Source organism: Rattus norvegicus, chromosome 1 (assembly GCF_036323735.1).
Source record: "Rattus norvegicus strain BN/NHsdMcwi chromosome 1, GRCr8, whole genome shotgun sequence".
In the NCBI taxonomy this organism is placed as follows: Eukaryota; Metazoa; Chordata; class Mammalia; order Rodentia; family Muridae; genus Rattus; species Rattus norvegicus.
This window is the reverse complement of record NC_086019.1, coordinates 253,116,393-253,133,017: the sequence shown is the minus strand read 5'-3', so window position 1 is coordinate 253,133,017 and position 16,625 is coordinate 253,116,393. Positions and strand designations below refer to the sequence as shown.

General features: G+C 49.6%; 1 protein-coding gene across 1 annotated transcript; it reads right to left on the bottom strand.

The window, feature by feature from the left end:
• Positions 1-1,581: 1,581 nt before the first annotated feature.
• On the bottom strand, positions 1,582-14,641 carry Scd2 (stearoyl-Coenzyme A desaturase 2). Its single transcript, NM_031841.2, has 6 exons — positions 14,274-14,641; positions 13,495-13,777; positions 10,577-10,707; positions 8,689-8,894; positions 7,026-7,258; positions 1,582-5,406 (listed from the first exon to the last, which is right to left on the bottom strand). The coding sequence occupies exons 1-6, from the start codon at positions 14,295-14,297 to the stop codon at positions 5,207-5,209; spliced, it is 1,077 nt and encodes a 358-aa protein (NP_114029.1). The 5' UTR covers positions 14,298-14,641; the 3' UTR covers positions 1,582-5,206.
• Positions 14,642-16,625: the final 1,984 nt, after the last annotated feature.

Sequence of the window (16,625 nt, the reverse complement as noted above, 5' to 3'; positions counted from 1 at the left end):
GGCCGGCCCGGCACTCACTATGTAGACCAAGCTGGCCTCAGAGAGATCCACCTCCCTCTGTTATCCCCATACGTCAAGTGCTGGGATCAGAGCTGTGCCCACCTGGTACTTCATACTTCTGTGCAGCATCCTGGGGCTCTTCCAGATCATGACAGCCGTTGCTTTAGATCTTGTGGCAATCCAGTTCCACGTCATTGTTAAATTATTCATTGCTAGTTTATGGAGGTAAATTTGCCTATTTCTGGCCTCCAATAGTTACATGTGTGCCTTGGTTTTATTTCTTCCCCCTTTCCTGCCCCGGTAGACATCTTGGAGGGCACTTCCTGGTTTTTCTATAGGAAAAAACTGGTGGCCATTGGGCATCCATTGGGCATTGGGCATCACTTGTCTTCATCAGTATCTTTTGTTTCTTTCCCCTTTGTGACATGGTTTAATTTTGCTAGGACCTTAACCTGCTTTTAGCCTCCAAAACAACAATAAAACCCAACAGAATTTACTGCTGTCTTCTAGAGATGTTTATTTACCTTGAACAAGGAGAAACAACTGTTGGCCTGGCTCCCAAGAATTGGCAAAGAATCAGCATACAGTGCCTGACTGGGGTATTCAAAATTGCCGAGAGCGATAGAGTTGCTAGGGAAGACACCTTCATTGACTCAGGGTCTCCTTCATGCTAGACACCACCACCACCAGGCCTCCTGGCTGTCCCCTTTACGTTTTTAAATCTTGAGGCAATCTCACTAGGTTGCCCAGCAGGCCTTGAACGGTAAGATCCGCCTCCCTCACCATCTCAAGTAGCTAGAATTACAGGACTGCACCATGGCCTTGCAAGAGTCCTTTAGAACAGACGTCTCAGGTGAAAACGGACTCAGGAATTGTGGTGAACTGGAGGCAATCACCCTGTGTACTCTTGGGAGCCCAGTCTTCCACAATCTGTGTGCTCCCATTTTGAACGTTAAGTAGCCTGGGAGGAAGCAGAACAGGCTGAGGGGGAAAACATGAGGGAAACCACGCTCTGCCGCCCCCATCTTGTGATCATGACGCCCTCCCTGGATGACTTACTTTCCTCGGCATCAGCACTTTCAGAGGCTACCCTGTTCCCTACAGACAGGGTGCTCCTGAGACTAGAACGAGCTGGGCTGCCCATCCTGAGCTTCAAGGAAAAGGTCTGCTCTCAGACTTTCTGTTGGCTGGGCGTGTTTGGCCATGAGCTACTCAGAGACCTGGCATTCTCCAAGTCAAGGCCCAGCTGATGACATTTTTGATTTAATATCAGCTGACTGCTGGTTTCCTAACCTTGGAAATGAATCTCAAATAACACCTAAGAAAGGCAGGGAAGGCCACGGGCATATGACTCAATCTTCATGGCTTCTAAATAATTTTTCTTTTTTTTTTTTAAAACTTCTAAAATTTTCCCTGTGTAGCCTTGGCTGTCCCAAGACTCACTCTGTAAACTAGGCTGGCCTTAAACTCAAAGAGATTCGCCCGCCTCTGCCTCCCTACTGCTGGGATTAAAGTTGAGTTCCTCCACCACCCCCGGCTCCCGGGAGACTGGATCGAAGTCCAAACACTGTGAGACATTCTGCAGTCAGATCCATTTCATTTTATTATGAACAAACACAACCTCAGATGAGTAGAAATACTTTCAGAGTTGGTATTAATGAAAATTATTAGATTACAAATAGCTACTGTTGCACATAATAAAGGAAAAAAAAATCCCACCCAAGGAAGGAAAAGGAGTCCTGCAGGTTTCCATAGCAATGAGTATACATTATCTAATGCATCCATTCAACCTCTGAGAAGAATGATGTAGATTAACAATGTCGTCTGGGACATAGGCACGTGTCAAGTCCATGGTGGACGGTTACTATAAAAATGTGCAGGACTTAAATACTCCTCTGCTGAGGATCCCCAAATGTTTTATAAAGAGCATTTGCTCATGCTCGCACCTACCCGTGGAGGTAGGTCAGGAATATTATCCCATGTCTCACAGAATACTGAGTCACATTATATTGTTAGGCGACATGCCCAGTGCTACGGTTTGAGTCTGTCCCATGATTCACGGGTTGGAAACTTAATCCCCAATGCAACAGTGTTGACAGCTGGGTCCAGTAAGAGCTGATTAGGTCTGAAGGGCTCTTCCCTCATTAACAACCTTATCCAAGGAGTGAACTCATTATTGTCAGAGTGGGACTGTTATAAAAAAAACAAAACAAAACAAAACTGAGAGTTTGTAGGCGGCCCTGGCCTTCACCACCAGCGTAACACGGCCACCGCTTTCTTAACTTCTCCACTAACCTATTTCAACTAAAGAAGACACGCAGAACACTAGCAAACCAGGAAGAAAAAGCTTTCACTTTAAATGCTACAACCAGCCTTTAAATCTTAAAACAAATAACAAAACCTACAAATCGCGTACGTTCAAATTACTTCCACCATCCATCAGCTACGGGCACTTCAGCAAAACAGCCCCAAGAAATATTCCCCAAACGAAGACCCCAGAGGGAACACTGCAGATCAAAGTCCACCTAACCCTCCAGCCAGGCCAGTTTTGAGCCTGTCACACTTACAGGCTCTCCGGTTCTAAGGAATCCGCAGAGGAAGGGAGCGCAGGCCCATGAGTAACACTAGCTAGAAAAGAGGTAAGGCACCCAAGTCGAATTTTAGCGTGTCCACGAGGCAAGGACTGTTAGAAAATTCAATCAGATCTTAGTTTCTTATTAACGTGTCACTTGGTCTGAGCTTTAAAATCTTGACAGTAGTGTTTCTTAGTGAGCTGGTACACCCTTACCGACAGCTGTATCTAACGGGGTCCTCAGATCCACGGGGCAGGCTAAGAAGAGAGCTGCTTTTATTTTTCACATTTGATTAAGTGGGCACCGGATAACCAGTGGAATTAAAACCATTCAAAAGGCCTCTCCAAGGAATAGGGCGACAGGCCAGCAAATATATTGTCATCTCTCAAGGATTCTATTTTAGCGAACAGCTAAAGGATAAGGCTACCTTCAAGTGGGCGCAGAGACGTCCTAAAGCCTCTCTATTTAACTAACACGGGAAGACTGTGCCCTCCAACCACAGCATTCGCTATCCTGTACAGCCAATCTTAACACAGCCAGGCTTCTGCGTTGCTGCACAAAATCTCTTCTGCAAAGTCCACGGCATCTCAGATCTCCTACCCTAGCCAAAGCTTTCAAACTGAGGCACTTAAGAACACAACCTTAACTGTCGTGCTTTCCAGCCAGCCAACACTGTCTTCCTCCTAAAAGCACCACAGCATCACCCAGGAGCACTGATCAGCCCGAGAGGCTTTGCTGAGTGCAGGGAGCATGCTCTGCCCTAACTCAGAGGAATCGAGTCTTGGGCCAGCACCCACACCACCCGGACCATTTGTTTTAGAACAACCGAGGAGACAGAGAGCCTCTCTGAGCCAGGGATGTTTCTAGAAAGTCGGCCAAACTTTTCCTTTAAAGTTTAAAGAATATCAGAGGCCTGGGAGGGATAGAGGTGGAGAATCTGAAAGCCACCGGAAAGGGACAGCCTTCTCTACCTACTGCAGATAGAGGTTGTATCTCTGCTGGGACCGGACATCTTTACTGACCGTAAATATCCAGGACGTTTCTGCCTAGAGCAAGACTAAACGTCAAAGAGGAAAGAAGAAATAAAACAAAACAACCACCACAAAAATACCACCCCGAAACACAAAAAAATGGGTAGGGAAAGAGAGGCAGATGTGGTAGAGCAAAGAGCTTTCAGCCATGTATCCCAGAGTCCTACCTGGTCACAGAGCTAGTGAGGAATGAGGCAACAGCCCAGGGAAAAGCCTTACCACAAAGCACAGCGGGACCAAAGGGAGCTAAAACCTAACCTGCTCCACTAGAGACCGCCAAAGTTGTGAGGTCCCCTGGCAAGGTGCCCCTAGAAACCTTGGAGCTGCCTACAGCGACCTCCAACTTCCCTGTCCACTGCCCAACAGTGGAAGGAAGGTGTTCACCATCTTTTCCAGAGGGAGGCACTCGTTGAGTGTTTGTAGGATCCAGGACAGACTGACTTTGTGTCTTCTGGGTTTTAGCTGTGACTCAAGCTCAAGTCTTACACTCCTTCCATTGTGGGATGCATGGAAACGCCACAGCTATCCTGAATTTGTGGGAGCAACCTGCATCCGAAAGACGGAAGAACAGGAATTACAAGTGTCTGGGGGTGCAGCTCACAGGAAGCTCAAAAACCACGAGCGACCGCCCTCATGGATTCCAGACACGCCTCGCAAGAGGACCCCCGGCTCCGTGTGTCCTGCTAATTGTTGGCTTTTCTATTTGAGACAAGGCCTCACTATCTAGCCCTGGCTGGCTTCAAACTCAGAGACCCACCTGCCCCTCTCCTCTCAACTGTTTTGAGGCGCGTGCCACGACGCCTGGCCCCAGGTCCTTGTTATGAAAGGAAAAGAAAATCTTATTTTAGGAAAGACCACTTTTCCTACAAATTGTTTTTCACTTCTCTATTTTTTTAAATCTTTAGCCTAAAGTACACTGAGATACCGATGTGTTGCCATATTTTAGTGTCACAAAGTTCCACGGCTGTCACCCAATCAGAATTAGGAGAGGAGGCACGCTGTGTCAAGAGACGCCAGCACCTCGGCCAGACGGAGCGGAGCCTGATCACAGGAGATCCCCCTCTCCCACAATTTTGATGAATCACAGCCCGAGTGTTGAATTTGGCCCCTTAAGATTTACCCACTTCGCAAGCTCTCTGCCAAATAAAACTATTTTTTCTCCCATTCCATCTGGCAAAGTCTGGACTAAAATAACAGGAGAAATTTCTCAAGATTTTTCTTCTATCTGTAACTTGGAGCAACGTTAAGTTGGGGCTGGGGCGTGAACCTTTACTGTAGACCCTTGAAAAGCTGGTACGCTCTGGAAGGTGAACTCTGAACTACAGCGGAGTGGCTGCTGGCTTAGGGGAGGCGATGAGGGGTGAGGTCATTGGGGACAAAGCGAAGAAAAAGACAACGGGAAAAGAAGATAGAAGGGGAGAACAGCTTAGCATCAAAAGGTAGAGCTGTTGACTTCCGATATTTGTCCGTTTTACAATACTGTACCAGAATGGGTTAACTTCATCATTTTAGCATCTGGGTAGCAATACTCAGTAGTTAATTAACAGAACAGTAAGCCTCTGCCAAGCCGGCTCTTGGAACAGGAACTGGAAGACCCCGAACTCAGCCACTCTTGCAGCTCTCCTCCCCAGTTCTCTTAATCCTGGCTAAGACAGCGGCCTTGGACACCCTCTTCCGGTCATAAGCCAGGCCCAGGAGGGCCATGCAGTCGATGAAGAACGTGGTGAAGTTGATGTGCCAGCGGTACTCACTGGCAGAGTAGTCATAGGGGAAGGCGTGATGGTAGTTGTGGAAGCCCTCGCCTGCAACAGAAACAAGGAGGGGAGTTAGGGGCTCAGCGATTGTGGCTTCCTCCTCTGCACACCTCTTACCCAGAGGGCTCTCCCCAGACTTTGGAGAGTCAGGACTGCAGGTGAGGGAATGGCTAAACCCAGTTTCTTTTACTCTGAACAAACAGACAGACACCACCAAAAGGCATCACTCTGGGACCTATCCATCTTGCCCGAATTATCCCATTTCTGTGAAGATCATAGCAGTCCTATAGCGTACGGGTAATTTATTTCAAACGTAAATTAAAGAACATGACCCGTTGTGGGGCTCTGGAAAAGACATACCTAAGCTATAAAGAAGGTATTTTTCAAATTTATTTTTAATACTTGTATGAGTTTATGCACGTCCACATGCGTGCCGTAGCATGCAAGAGTCAGTTTTCTCCTTCCACTATGTGGGTCTCGGGGATCAAAAGGAAGCTGGTCAGGTTTGGCAGCAAGTACCTTTACCTGCTGAACCTTCATGCCAACCCAGAAAAGGTGCTTTTAATAATAACCAAAGTGGGGGCTGGAGAGACAGCTCAGCGGTTAAGAGCACTGACTGCTCTTCCAGAGGTCCTGAGTTCAAATCCCAGCAGCCACATGGTGGCTCACAACCATCTGTAATGGGATCCGATGCCTCTTCTGGTGTGTCTGAGGACAGCTACAGTGCACTTACATAATAAATTAGTGTGTGTGTGTGTGTGTGTGTGTGTGTGTGTGTGTGTGTGTGTGTCTCCATCCATCCCAAGTGGCTAAGTTATTGAGTGTTGTACCAAGATATACAAGCACCAATCTGAGCAGTGTTGTTGGATGACCACAGCTCTTATGCCACAGGTCTGCATAGGGAAAACTTGAGGCCTCTGTTCTCAGAAAGGAAAATGATGTGGGCGCATGTAGCAGAGGCACACACGGGCATTCGTCCTGACAACCGGGACTGGATTTATACCTTAGATCCAACCAATTACGATCAAGTGATCCGGTAGGACTGGAGAAATCAGAAAAGCAAAGGATGGGGTTGGGGATTTGGCTCAGTGGCAGAGCGCTTGCCTAGGAAGCGCAAGGCCCTGGGTTCGGTCCCCAGCTCCGAAAAAAAAGAACCAAAAAAAAAAAAAGAAAAGCAAAGGATAAGCTGGAAGAGGGTGGCCGGGTGAGAAGGTTTGTGTGCTAATGGCCACCGTACGGGTGTCACTAGTGGATAAGCCACGCCCAAGTACTCTAGAGAGATAAGAATGCTACCCGCATACGTCCTTGGAATGACTCGCACTGAATTTTAACTTTACCTTTTTAGACAGCGTGGCTAAATAAATGAGAGGTTTGCATTCATGGAGATGACCCTACATTTCTATTTCTGACCCCCCTGCCCTGAGCGAGACCTGCCAGAGGTAATCAGGAAACAGAGGAACTCGAAAGGGTCCATTATAGATACATCCACACCCTTTCCAGAGAAGTTATGGCCTCTCAAAAAGATTCCCCCATAAAAATGACCACCCCTACATCCCCCAAGTCTCAGAGTGGGAAATCTCAAAAAATCTTCTCATCAAAACTCCTCTGGTTCCTGGCCAAATATGTCTAGCAGCAAGCCACCAGATGCGGTCCTGCTGGGGACTTACCCACAGCTCCCATCGACACCAGGATGTTCTCCCGAGAGCTGATGTTCTTGTCGTAGGGGCGATATCCATAGAGGTGGGCGGCGCTGTTCACCAGCCAGGTGGCGTTGAGCACCACAGCGTACCGTAAGAAGGTGCTGACGCACAGGCTGTTTACAAACGTCTCACCCCAGCAGTACCAGGGCACCAGCGTGGGCAGGATGAAGCACATGAGCAGGAGGCCGGGCTTGTAATACCTACAACGACACAGCACATTTTAGACTTCATGGAGAGAGGACCCTCACACTCCCATGGACTATCCACTCCCTGCAGGCAGGGCTGATTGTCCCCGTGTCCCATGAGTAAAGAGTAGAAGGAACCAGTCCAGAAAACTGTGGAGGAATATTAGAGAGCCAACGCTGTTAGCTCACTGTTTAGATGGGGCAATACAGATGCGGTAGCTGACGCTATTAGCCCCTTTGCTTCCTGGCTTACCTTTGTCTGTCTATCTTCCTTTCTCTTTTCTTTAAAAGATTTACTTATTTTATATATGTGAGCACACTGTTGCAATCAGATCCCATTACAGATGGTCGTGAGCCACCGTGTAGTTGCTGGGGATTGAACTCAGGACCTCTGGAAGAGCAGTCAGTGCTCTTAACCACTGAGCCATCTCTCTAGCCCCTGCCTTTGTTTCTTTCATAACCATTAGAAAACTTCACTTGGCACGAAATGGAGGTGTTATATCTCCATTTCTTTCATAACCATTAGAAATCTTCACTTGGCATGAAATGGAGGTGTTGTATCTCCACTTCCTGCTACCAGCATTCCTAGCTCTGTGCCACCCTCTGCCCCCAACGGTAGGCCTCTGACCAGACCACAACACTATCCCTCTCCCTGAGGTATACAAGGACATAGAAACTCCAAGGGAACTGAATCCCCATGTCCTTCAGGAGTCACATCTTCCTCTCAAATCCTAGACGTTCCCTGCACCTAACTCCTTGTTTTCTCGGCTTCAGTCTTTCCTACCACCTCACTTGTGCCCTTCCCAAGAGTGGGCAACACTTCTGCTTCACGCTGCTAGAGAACCCATCAGTAATTCAGTTGCTAACTCAACTACCTAAGTATGCATGGAGGAGTCCGTAGGAAGGACGTTGGCGATGCCTTCCTTCATTGCTCTTTTTCTCTCTCACACCTGGGATTTCAAGCAGAGGGCTGCAACCCTGAATACTCTTAGCTCACCACACTGTCTGCACAGCCTCTCCCTGGCACACTCTTGCTGTCTCTATGCAGCTGCGGCTTCAACACCACTTCCTTCTAAGCCTGCTCCCTGCTCTTTGTATCTTGGGTTAAGACCAATCCTGACTTGCTTGGTGACTGTCAGCCCCCTTGTAGTAGGTCACTTAGTCCTTCAAGATAAGGTCTCTATTTCACTCAGTTCTGTCTCCCCCCACCTAGGACAAGGAACAGGGCTGTTTTGTTTTGCAATTAATTGGTTCCAATAAGATAACACACATCGGTTTATCTCTGTGGCCTACAGGATGTTAAAAATAAGTTTTAAAATTGATCTGAACATGTGGACACGGTAAGCCGCGGCTTTGTCTTTGTAATTCCTAATGGCAGATGCACACGGTGTGAACTGGCGCATTCCCAGGGCTCCCATCCTCAGCCTCCACCCCTCTTCACGCACCTCCTCTGGAACATCACCAGCTTCTCAGCTTTCAGGTCAGACATGTCCAGCTTTCCGCCCTTCTCTTTGACAGCCGGGTGTTTGCGCACAAGCAGCCAACCCACGTGAGAGAAGAAAAAGCCACGGCGGGAGTTGTGAGGGTCGGCGTGTGTCTCTGAGAACTTGTGGTGGGCGCGGTGATCCCGGGCCCATTCGTACACATCGTTCTGGAAACGGGAGAGAGGAACCCAGTGCTAAGAAGAGAAGTTCTCCAAGGAGCCTGCTAGGACCTAGACATCTGCCAAGGACTGGACTCTCAGCCCGACTCACAAAGTCCTCAAGACTCTGACTCAAGAATATGCACACGTGCCTCACACGTGCCCTAGACGCACACATAGAAAAAGCAATTGAAGGTCCCGAAGCGGAGGGACGGTACGGTCACACCCCGAGGTTATAGGAAAGCAAGTGTGGGGTAAGTCACAGTCCTCATGTTTCATTAGCAAGAGAATGAATCCTTTTAATTGTATGTGTGTGGGTACAGGTGCATGTGTGCCATGGCCCATGTGTGGTCAGAGGACAACTTTCAGGAATCAGCTCTCCCCTTCCATAGCCCAAGATCAAACTTGTCAGCCTTGCACAGAAAGCACCTTTACCCAACGAGCCATTTTGATGACCCACATAGCAGCTCTTCAACCAGTGACTGTGGGACAGGGTGCACTTAGACCACTTTATCCTATGGTAACAGAGTTAGTTACAAGGCAAGGGGCCTGGCTCCTAGGTACTCTCCGTAGAAACAGTGGAGAAACCCATCCTAACACCTTCACCAAGTGGCCGCCCTTTCTGCCCAGTATCAAGGCCAGCATGTAACTCCAGAGCGTGGGCACATCTCCAAAGGACCTCCGGGCCTGTCTGTGCCCTCTGTACCTCAAGAACACACCACCGTCTCCTCCTCCACACCTCACCCTTCCCCCACCAAGAACACTAGGAATCTTTGAAAGCAGAAGTTGCCATGACAGAGACGGTCAGGCAAACCTGGTGATCACCTCAAATCTTGACAAGGCAGAGGGGACTAATTTGATTTCCTAGTTTCCTCTTGCTGCAAGTTATACCCACAAGTGGCTATCCAGTGTCCTTAGATCTTTGGAGCCTCGAGGGTCCTCTACCAAGTCTCTATCTTTCCTCTGCTGTGAGCTTGCGGCTTGACTATTCTTCCCACCACAGTCTTACACCAGCCAATCTCTAGGTGTGTCTCCTCATCTGTCCAGGAGTAGTAACAACAGTGACCTCTTCCTCAATCTGGTGTGAGGACTTAAAAGAACCCCAGGGTCTATGACACCTGTGCGTTTGTCCCACTGAGGTATAGTGTAAGACCTTAAAGTGAATTGTTCCCTTACGGTCTAGGAAACCAGTCAGTACCCAGCTCTTGTTTTTGTTTTGTTTTTTGTTTGTTTGTTTGTTTTGTTTTAAAGATTTATTTATTTATATGTAAGTACACTGTCGATGTCTTCAGACACACCAGAAGAGGGTATCAGATCTCATTACAGATGGTTGTGAGCCACCATGTGGTTGCTGGGACTCAAACTCGGGACCTCTGGAAGAGCAGTCAGTGCTGTTAACCACTGAGCCATCTCTCCAGCCCAGTAGCCAGCTCATGTGTCCTTTATGCTAAAGACCCCCAACTGCCATGTTGTGACACCACTGGGACCCTGAAATGAAAACTGACCCAGCACATAAGGACCCTTTCTTATTCCCCTTCACACGTGACTATCGAAAATGGACTTCAGCACTCGAGTCTGCACTCTAGGAGGCCTCAAGGGACTAGAAAGAATAATGGCTGTCCTAGTAAAGTATCCAGATCCCTAACTGCCCACCACTGGGCGGAGACACTGCCACAGCAGCAGCCTCTTACCTGGAATGCCATGGTGTTGGCGATGATGAGAAAGAGCCTCAGGGGCAGCCGAGCCTTGTAAGTCCTGTGGCTCCACAGGCGATGAGCCCCGGCTGTGATGCCCAGGGCGCTGATTACGTAGTACAAATATGCTGTAGGACAGGAAAATTGGGGTGTCACCAACAGGCCAGATCCGTAAGGGACAAGATGCCAAGGACAGTTTCCTGGCACTAGTCAGCTTCTCTGTTAGCCTTTGGGCAAAGGCCCGGTTTTCCCTGCAGCCCTGGGATGCATTAGTCTGTGAATTGTCATACATGCCACTGGTCATCACGAGTCTGGGTATCACTGGGTTTCATCCCAGGGCTGATCTTCTTTGACCTCTACCAGCCCTCTAAAGATTTCTGGTCAGGAAACTGCATTTCCTCAGCCCAGAACGCATCCCAAGGGCCATTCTGAAGCACCAGCCAGAACAGTGGACAACGGCTAATTGGAGGAGGCAAGCAGTGGCAGCCCGAGTAGCTAACTATACACAAAGCTTTTAGCAGAGGTAGAAAAAGCGTTTCAATACTGTAGCGTACTAACTCAAACATTACCAAGGACACTGATACTGTCCTATTCTCCACACACCTTGAACAAGGTGAGTTCTAACAGTACCAAGTATATCTCTTGAAGAAACACATTCTGGGAAGGTCGTTCGTCTACTGTTAAAGGTGGATTTTCCATCCGCCTTCCCTTGTTTCAGTCCTATCCAGCCCCCAAGATCTGTGTGCCCGTTCCCATTTCTCTCCCTGGTCATGGTCCTGTCTATCCAGACTCTCACCCTGAATGTTAGATGCTCAAAGCTGGCAGAAGGACACTGCTTCACTGTCCCTGAAGCAGAAAAAGCTCAGAAAGTGCCAATCGTGAGATCTCTCTGGGAAGGAGAGCGGTCTGCCCATCTGATCCCTCCCCCCAACCCTCGCACCCATTAGCAGAACTAGGGAACAGGGGCCTTGGTAGAATGGCTAATACTGGCTGCCTCCCAAGAAAACACCAAGAAACAAAGGACCTTCACAGGCTACAGAACTTAGTTGCTACTGGAAACGCCTCACATTGTACTGTGTCCTTCTGCAGTCAGATAACATGTTTCCTAAGAACGCTCTCTCCCTCCTTCCCAACTCCCATCCCTCCTACAAGATCCCGGGAGAGCAACCATGGGATGAAAGGCCTTCATACCTATGTCTGGAAAAATCTCAGGTAGCCAGAGCCCTGTATTACAGGGTGAATTTGCGCAGAGCAGAAGCCCTTAGCTGAGCAGCAAAGGAACACCCCTATTTGTTTCATGCTGCAGATGACCCAGGCAGATTGGATCCATAAACACAGATGTGTGTGTGTGTGTTGCGGGGGGGGGGGGGGTGGTGGGTGGGGCAGTATGTTGTGCGTGTGCAACCACACAGGACACACAAACCTAGGCAGCCTCTTCAGTCTGCCTCTCAGTCCAACAAACAGGAGACTCAGATCCATACTCTGTCTCCCAAAGTGTTCACGATGGTGGATAGGAATCATAGCATAGCTTTAACTTCAGAAACAGGCTGGGGGGAGCTTTGTAAACTCTTTCAGTGCTGTCAAATTCAGTTCTGGGGTTACAGAATCACAAAGGTACAAAAGACTCTTAAAACAACCAAGCCAGGAAAAAGGCTGGCAGGGCGTGAAACTAATCTAAAGGATTCCATCCCTACTCTTGACGAAGGTGTGTTGTGAAGACTATGAGTTGGGAGCCGGGTGGTGGCGGCAAACGCCTTTAATCCCAGCATTCAGGAAGTGGAGGCAGGCGGATCTTGGAGGAGTTGGAGGCTAGCCTGGTCTACAGACCCAGTTCCAGAACAGCCAGGGCTACACAGAGAAGCCTTGTCTTGCGGGGAAAGTTTGTTACCTGGAAAACTCTCAAGGATCCTATCTCACCACTTGTAGGACCTAGGAGGACTGAGGTAGCTAACAATCTTGACCATTAGCCATTCTACACGCCATCCTCCAAGAGACCTGCCATTGGTACCTACACTCAGATACTGTTCCAGAAAAACCTCCAACTGTTATAAAGACCACCCCTTGCTGTTGACCTCTCTGAGAGCAGCAAGAGGTCCTAGACTACAGACCTCCAGTCCCTCCTTCCTGGTTCAAGGTGCAGTTGATAAATCACCTGCAAAGCACGTGTGTGCAGCTAGGGGGCAGCACTGCCACCAACCTCTACACATGGCTCCCCCAGGAGTTGAGTTAGTCAGGTCAGTGACACAGGGGCACACATCACAATAGTCGGGATGAGGCTGCTTCAGGCTCTCCTCCTGCCCAGGAGGTATGTGTTGGGTGTGGTGTTTGAGGGAAAGGTGCCACAGCACTATGTGGACACAGGGAAAGAGGGGCTGCAAGCTGAATAGAAGGCAAAACCCCTCTGCAACCTTATTTTATTCTAAGAATGGTTTGTTGACTAGCTTGTGCCGAACAGCGGTGCCATACACCTTTGAATCTGGATATACAGGAGCCTGCTTCATCTTCCTCCAGGCAAACCAGCCTAGTCTAGCCAGGCAAGGAAGGTCCAATGGTTGAGCTTCTAACCCCCTCTGTTCTCTTCCCCCTAAACTCCACCCCATGGCTTTGTCCCCTCACTGAACTCAACAGGTCACCCACGAGGCCTGTGATCTAGCTCTTGCCTCTAATGTCTCTGAGGCTGGGCCAGGTGCCATCAGTGACTCATACAGAAAAGCTTGCTCAGAGACCTCAGCATCAATGTTAGGAGATTCTCAAGACTCAGGTCTCCCCGATTCTAACACCACGAGGCTCTTTTCCCAGCCCAGTTGCTCCAACAAGAACCAAAAAGAAAGGGCCACGCCTTGGGTCAGAGGCCACCTCTTTAAAGAGCAAGGAGAAACCCGAGGCACTGGCCCAAGACAAGGGGAGCTGCTCACCAAAGAGGCAGGTGTAGACCTTGCAGGAGGGGACCAGTGTGATCCCGTACAGGGCTCCAATGTGCAGCAGGGCCATGAGGATGATGTTCCTCCAGACGTACTCCAGCTTGGGCGGGGGCCCCTCCTCATCCTGGTAGCTGGGGTCGTATAGGTCATCTTTAATTTCAGGGCGAACATCTGCTCCCCAGTGGTGAGGATTCTTTTCAAACTTCTCTCCTCCATTCTGCTGTCCCCCAGAAGGTGGCGCTGTGATTGTGGTGGTGGCCGAGTAAGAGCCAGAGATCTGCAATGAGAGGGGGTGGAGAATTAGGGCTGCAGACGCGTGGGGGCAGCAGGGGGTACTTCCCTCTAATGTAACTGCGGGAAGGGTGCAATAGAGGCCTTACCCAGTGCCAAGGTTGCATGGCTTGGGGCGTGGGGGTGCACCACGAAATGGCACACTGAAATGTGCAGGCCGTGGGGAATAAACCTTATGATGAAGGGGCAGGAGAGATGTTTTATTAGCAGCGCCCTTCGCAACTCACAAAGGAAAAACTGCGCATATCGAGAAAAGGTCAGGTTTTACTTTAAGAAACACAAGTTGGGGGAATCAACTGTACTGAGTAAAAACCCGGTTATCACCCGGTCCAGAAACAATCAATCAAGGTTGAGCAACTCGGAAATGATGGCTAAAAGCTCCCAGCTGCTCTGAACTCTCTCCAACCCTCAACAGCCACCCACCTAGAAGTCCAATCTGCACCCGCCAACCTGAGAGGGAGGGGCCGTCGGGGGGAGCTCACCTCTTGCAGTATGTGAGCCGGCATCTTGGCGTCGGATGCTGGGGTCACGTTCCCAGGGATGAGAACGTGCAGAGAGCTTCAGACCTCAGCGACAAAGAGTGTTATGACTTAAGTTTCTGCAGCCAGCCCGCTGCACAGTACAAGCCCTGGGCCAGAGCTGGCAGTTGGGTATTAATGTCCTGTATGTCCTTAGGTTCGTTGTATCGATCAAGGAACAGATAAAAAATCAAAAACTGGCTGGCCAAGGCAGCCGCGGACGGAGATAAGGATAGAAAAATGAGAGGACGCCAAAAGCGCAGCTTGCAGCCACCGGTGTCCAGGAGTCAGAATACTGCAGACACCAACACCGCATTGTCCCATCCCTAGCCAGGCGGAGGGGGGCGATGCTAATGAGGCTTTCGTAAACTCTGGCTAGTCATTGGCCGATGGGAATTTGGTACCACCTCGTCCTGCTGCTCTCATTGGCTCTGCACAATCTGCTGTTCCCTCTGCCTCCAGCTCCTCCCCCCTCCTCCCTTCTTTTTCTGCTCTTGGCTTCTCACCCATCCCCCGCTGGTCCTCCACCCAGCCCCCACCCTGCCACGGGGGCGATTCAACGCTCTCTCTGGGAGAGAAGACCCAATCTGGCAGTGGGGGTGGGCTACCAGGACAGGAAGACTTGGAGAGGTACATAAAGTGGGGAAGCCACTACTGCGCCGACCACTCACAACTCCATCCGGTCTTTGCAGTTCTAGAGGCGCGTGGGAGGGGAAATGGCTACCACCAACAGAGAGCAAAGCTGAGAGGGGCCTCTCTCCCCAACAGGCGCCTCTGTAGTCCCTTTTGGAACAATGGCTCAGCCTTACCCACCAGTTCCAGGATGCTTAGCAGATAATAACTTGGAACTCTGGTGCCATAATCAAGTTTTCAAAGATCTGTGGCTAGCCCATTCACACTAGGCTCGGTCACTGTGGTCACTGTGCACACTCCACGAGAGCACAGCCACGGCCAGTCAGCAATAGCTCGATCCCACCCCGGTCCTCACGCCTCCCGAATGTATGTAACACCTTTAGGAGACACTTGTGTTACGTTGGAAGTTTGCAGTTTTCTACATTGAAAACATCGAAAAGCACCTGGCCGAGGGGCCCCATGTGGAACAGGAAGAGAGTGGATATTAGATTGTTACTGCAAGCCTCAGTATGACGGCACAGTGGGTACCTCCGTTCTTCCACTTCAAACAGGAAGAATGGAACAGAGGGACATACAGAGGTGGGATGTTCAACCGGCCAGTGGTGGAGCTGGCCGAGCTGACAGGCGCATTCACCAAGTCTGATAACACGTCCATCCAGGTCACTCCATACTGTGTCGCCCACTTCCAGGAGAAGGGATTGGTAGAGATCGGTCTCCTCCAGAAGAGAGATGCCAGACATTTCCTGGGACCAAAACGGACCTCTTGCCTTTTGATCTCAGGGGCTTGCCAACTCTCTGGCTTATGACCAGACACCTCCATTTCAGGCCTGGCTCGCGGACCATTGCCAAGAATGCTGAACATGACCAGGTGTCCTCAGCAAATGGCTGGCCGCCGGCCGCTCAGAATTCTGTGCGAAGTTATGTGGAGGTGTCACTCCCCCCCTTGGGTTGTCTGCGCGATGTCTGATCTGCTTGGTTCTTTTTACCAGCCGTGGGTTTGTTCTTTGTCCTTGGCTGTTAAAAACAAACTCCCTTAGATTGTGAGGCCTGTACAAGAGATCCTGGTTTCTCCCAGTTCTGGGGTTGGGGGGTTTGATTCTGCCAAGAATGGGCCTCTGATTCATAGGTGGCCATCTCTGTGTTCAATGGGGAAGGAGTGAGCTTTGTCTCTGGGGTTTCTCTTTAAAAAAAAAAAAGGTTTAGTATTACTTTATTTTAATTATATGGACGTGTGTGTGTGTGTGTGTGTGTGTGTGTGTGTGTGTGTGTGTGTACACATGAGTGAAGGTACTTGAGAAAGCCAGAGGTGACTGGTTCCCAGGGGCTGGAGTTAGGCAATCCTAATGTGAGGACTGAGACTCCAACTCCAGTGCCCTGGAAGAACAGCAAATGCTCAGCTTAATGGCAGAGTGGTATCTCCAGCCCCTGGGGTCTCTTTTAAAAGGACACTCACATCATCCACAGAGTTGAAGCATCACCCTCCAAGCTTCTATTCCCGATACTGATGATGACGGTTCACCAGATGAGTTCAGATTTCAAAGTGTCACTTTGGGGAAGAAGACACAGTGTTTCCTTTGGGATGCCTCATTGCTGCTGAAGACATCACTACGTCAGAGACAAACTCGTCTTTGCATTTTCTCAGCCTGCAGTCCACAGCGCTGCCTGCATCAGTGCTGCTTGGTG

Coding starts and splice junctions, on each gene's coding strand:
- Scd2 (NM_031841.2), bottom strand. CDS start 14,297: ATGCCGGCTCACATACTGCAAGAG. Junction 8,895..10,576: donor CCAACACCATGGCATTCCAG/GTAAGAGGCTGC, acceptor TCCCGTTTCCAG/AACGATGTGTACGAATGGGC. Junction 5,407..7,025: donor GGTGTCGATGGGAGCTGTGG/GTAAGTCCCCAG, acceptor TTTCTGTTGCAG/GCGAGGGCTTCCACAACTAC.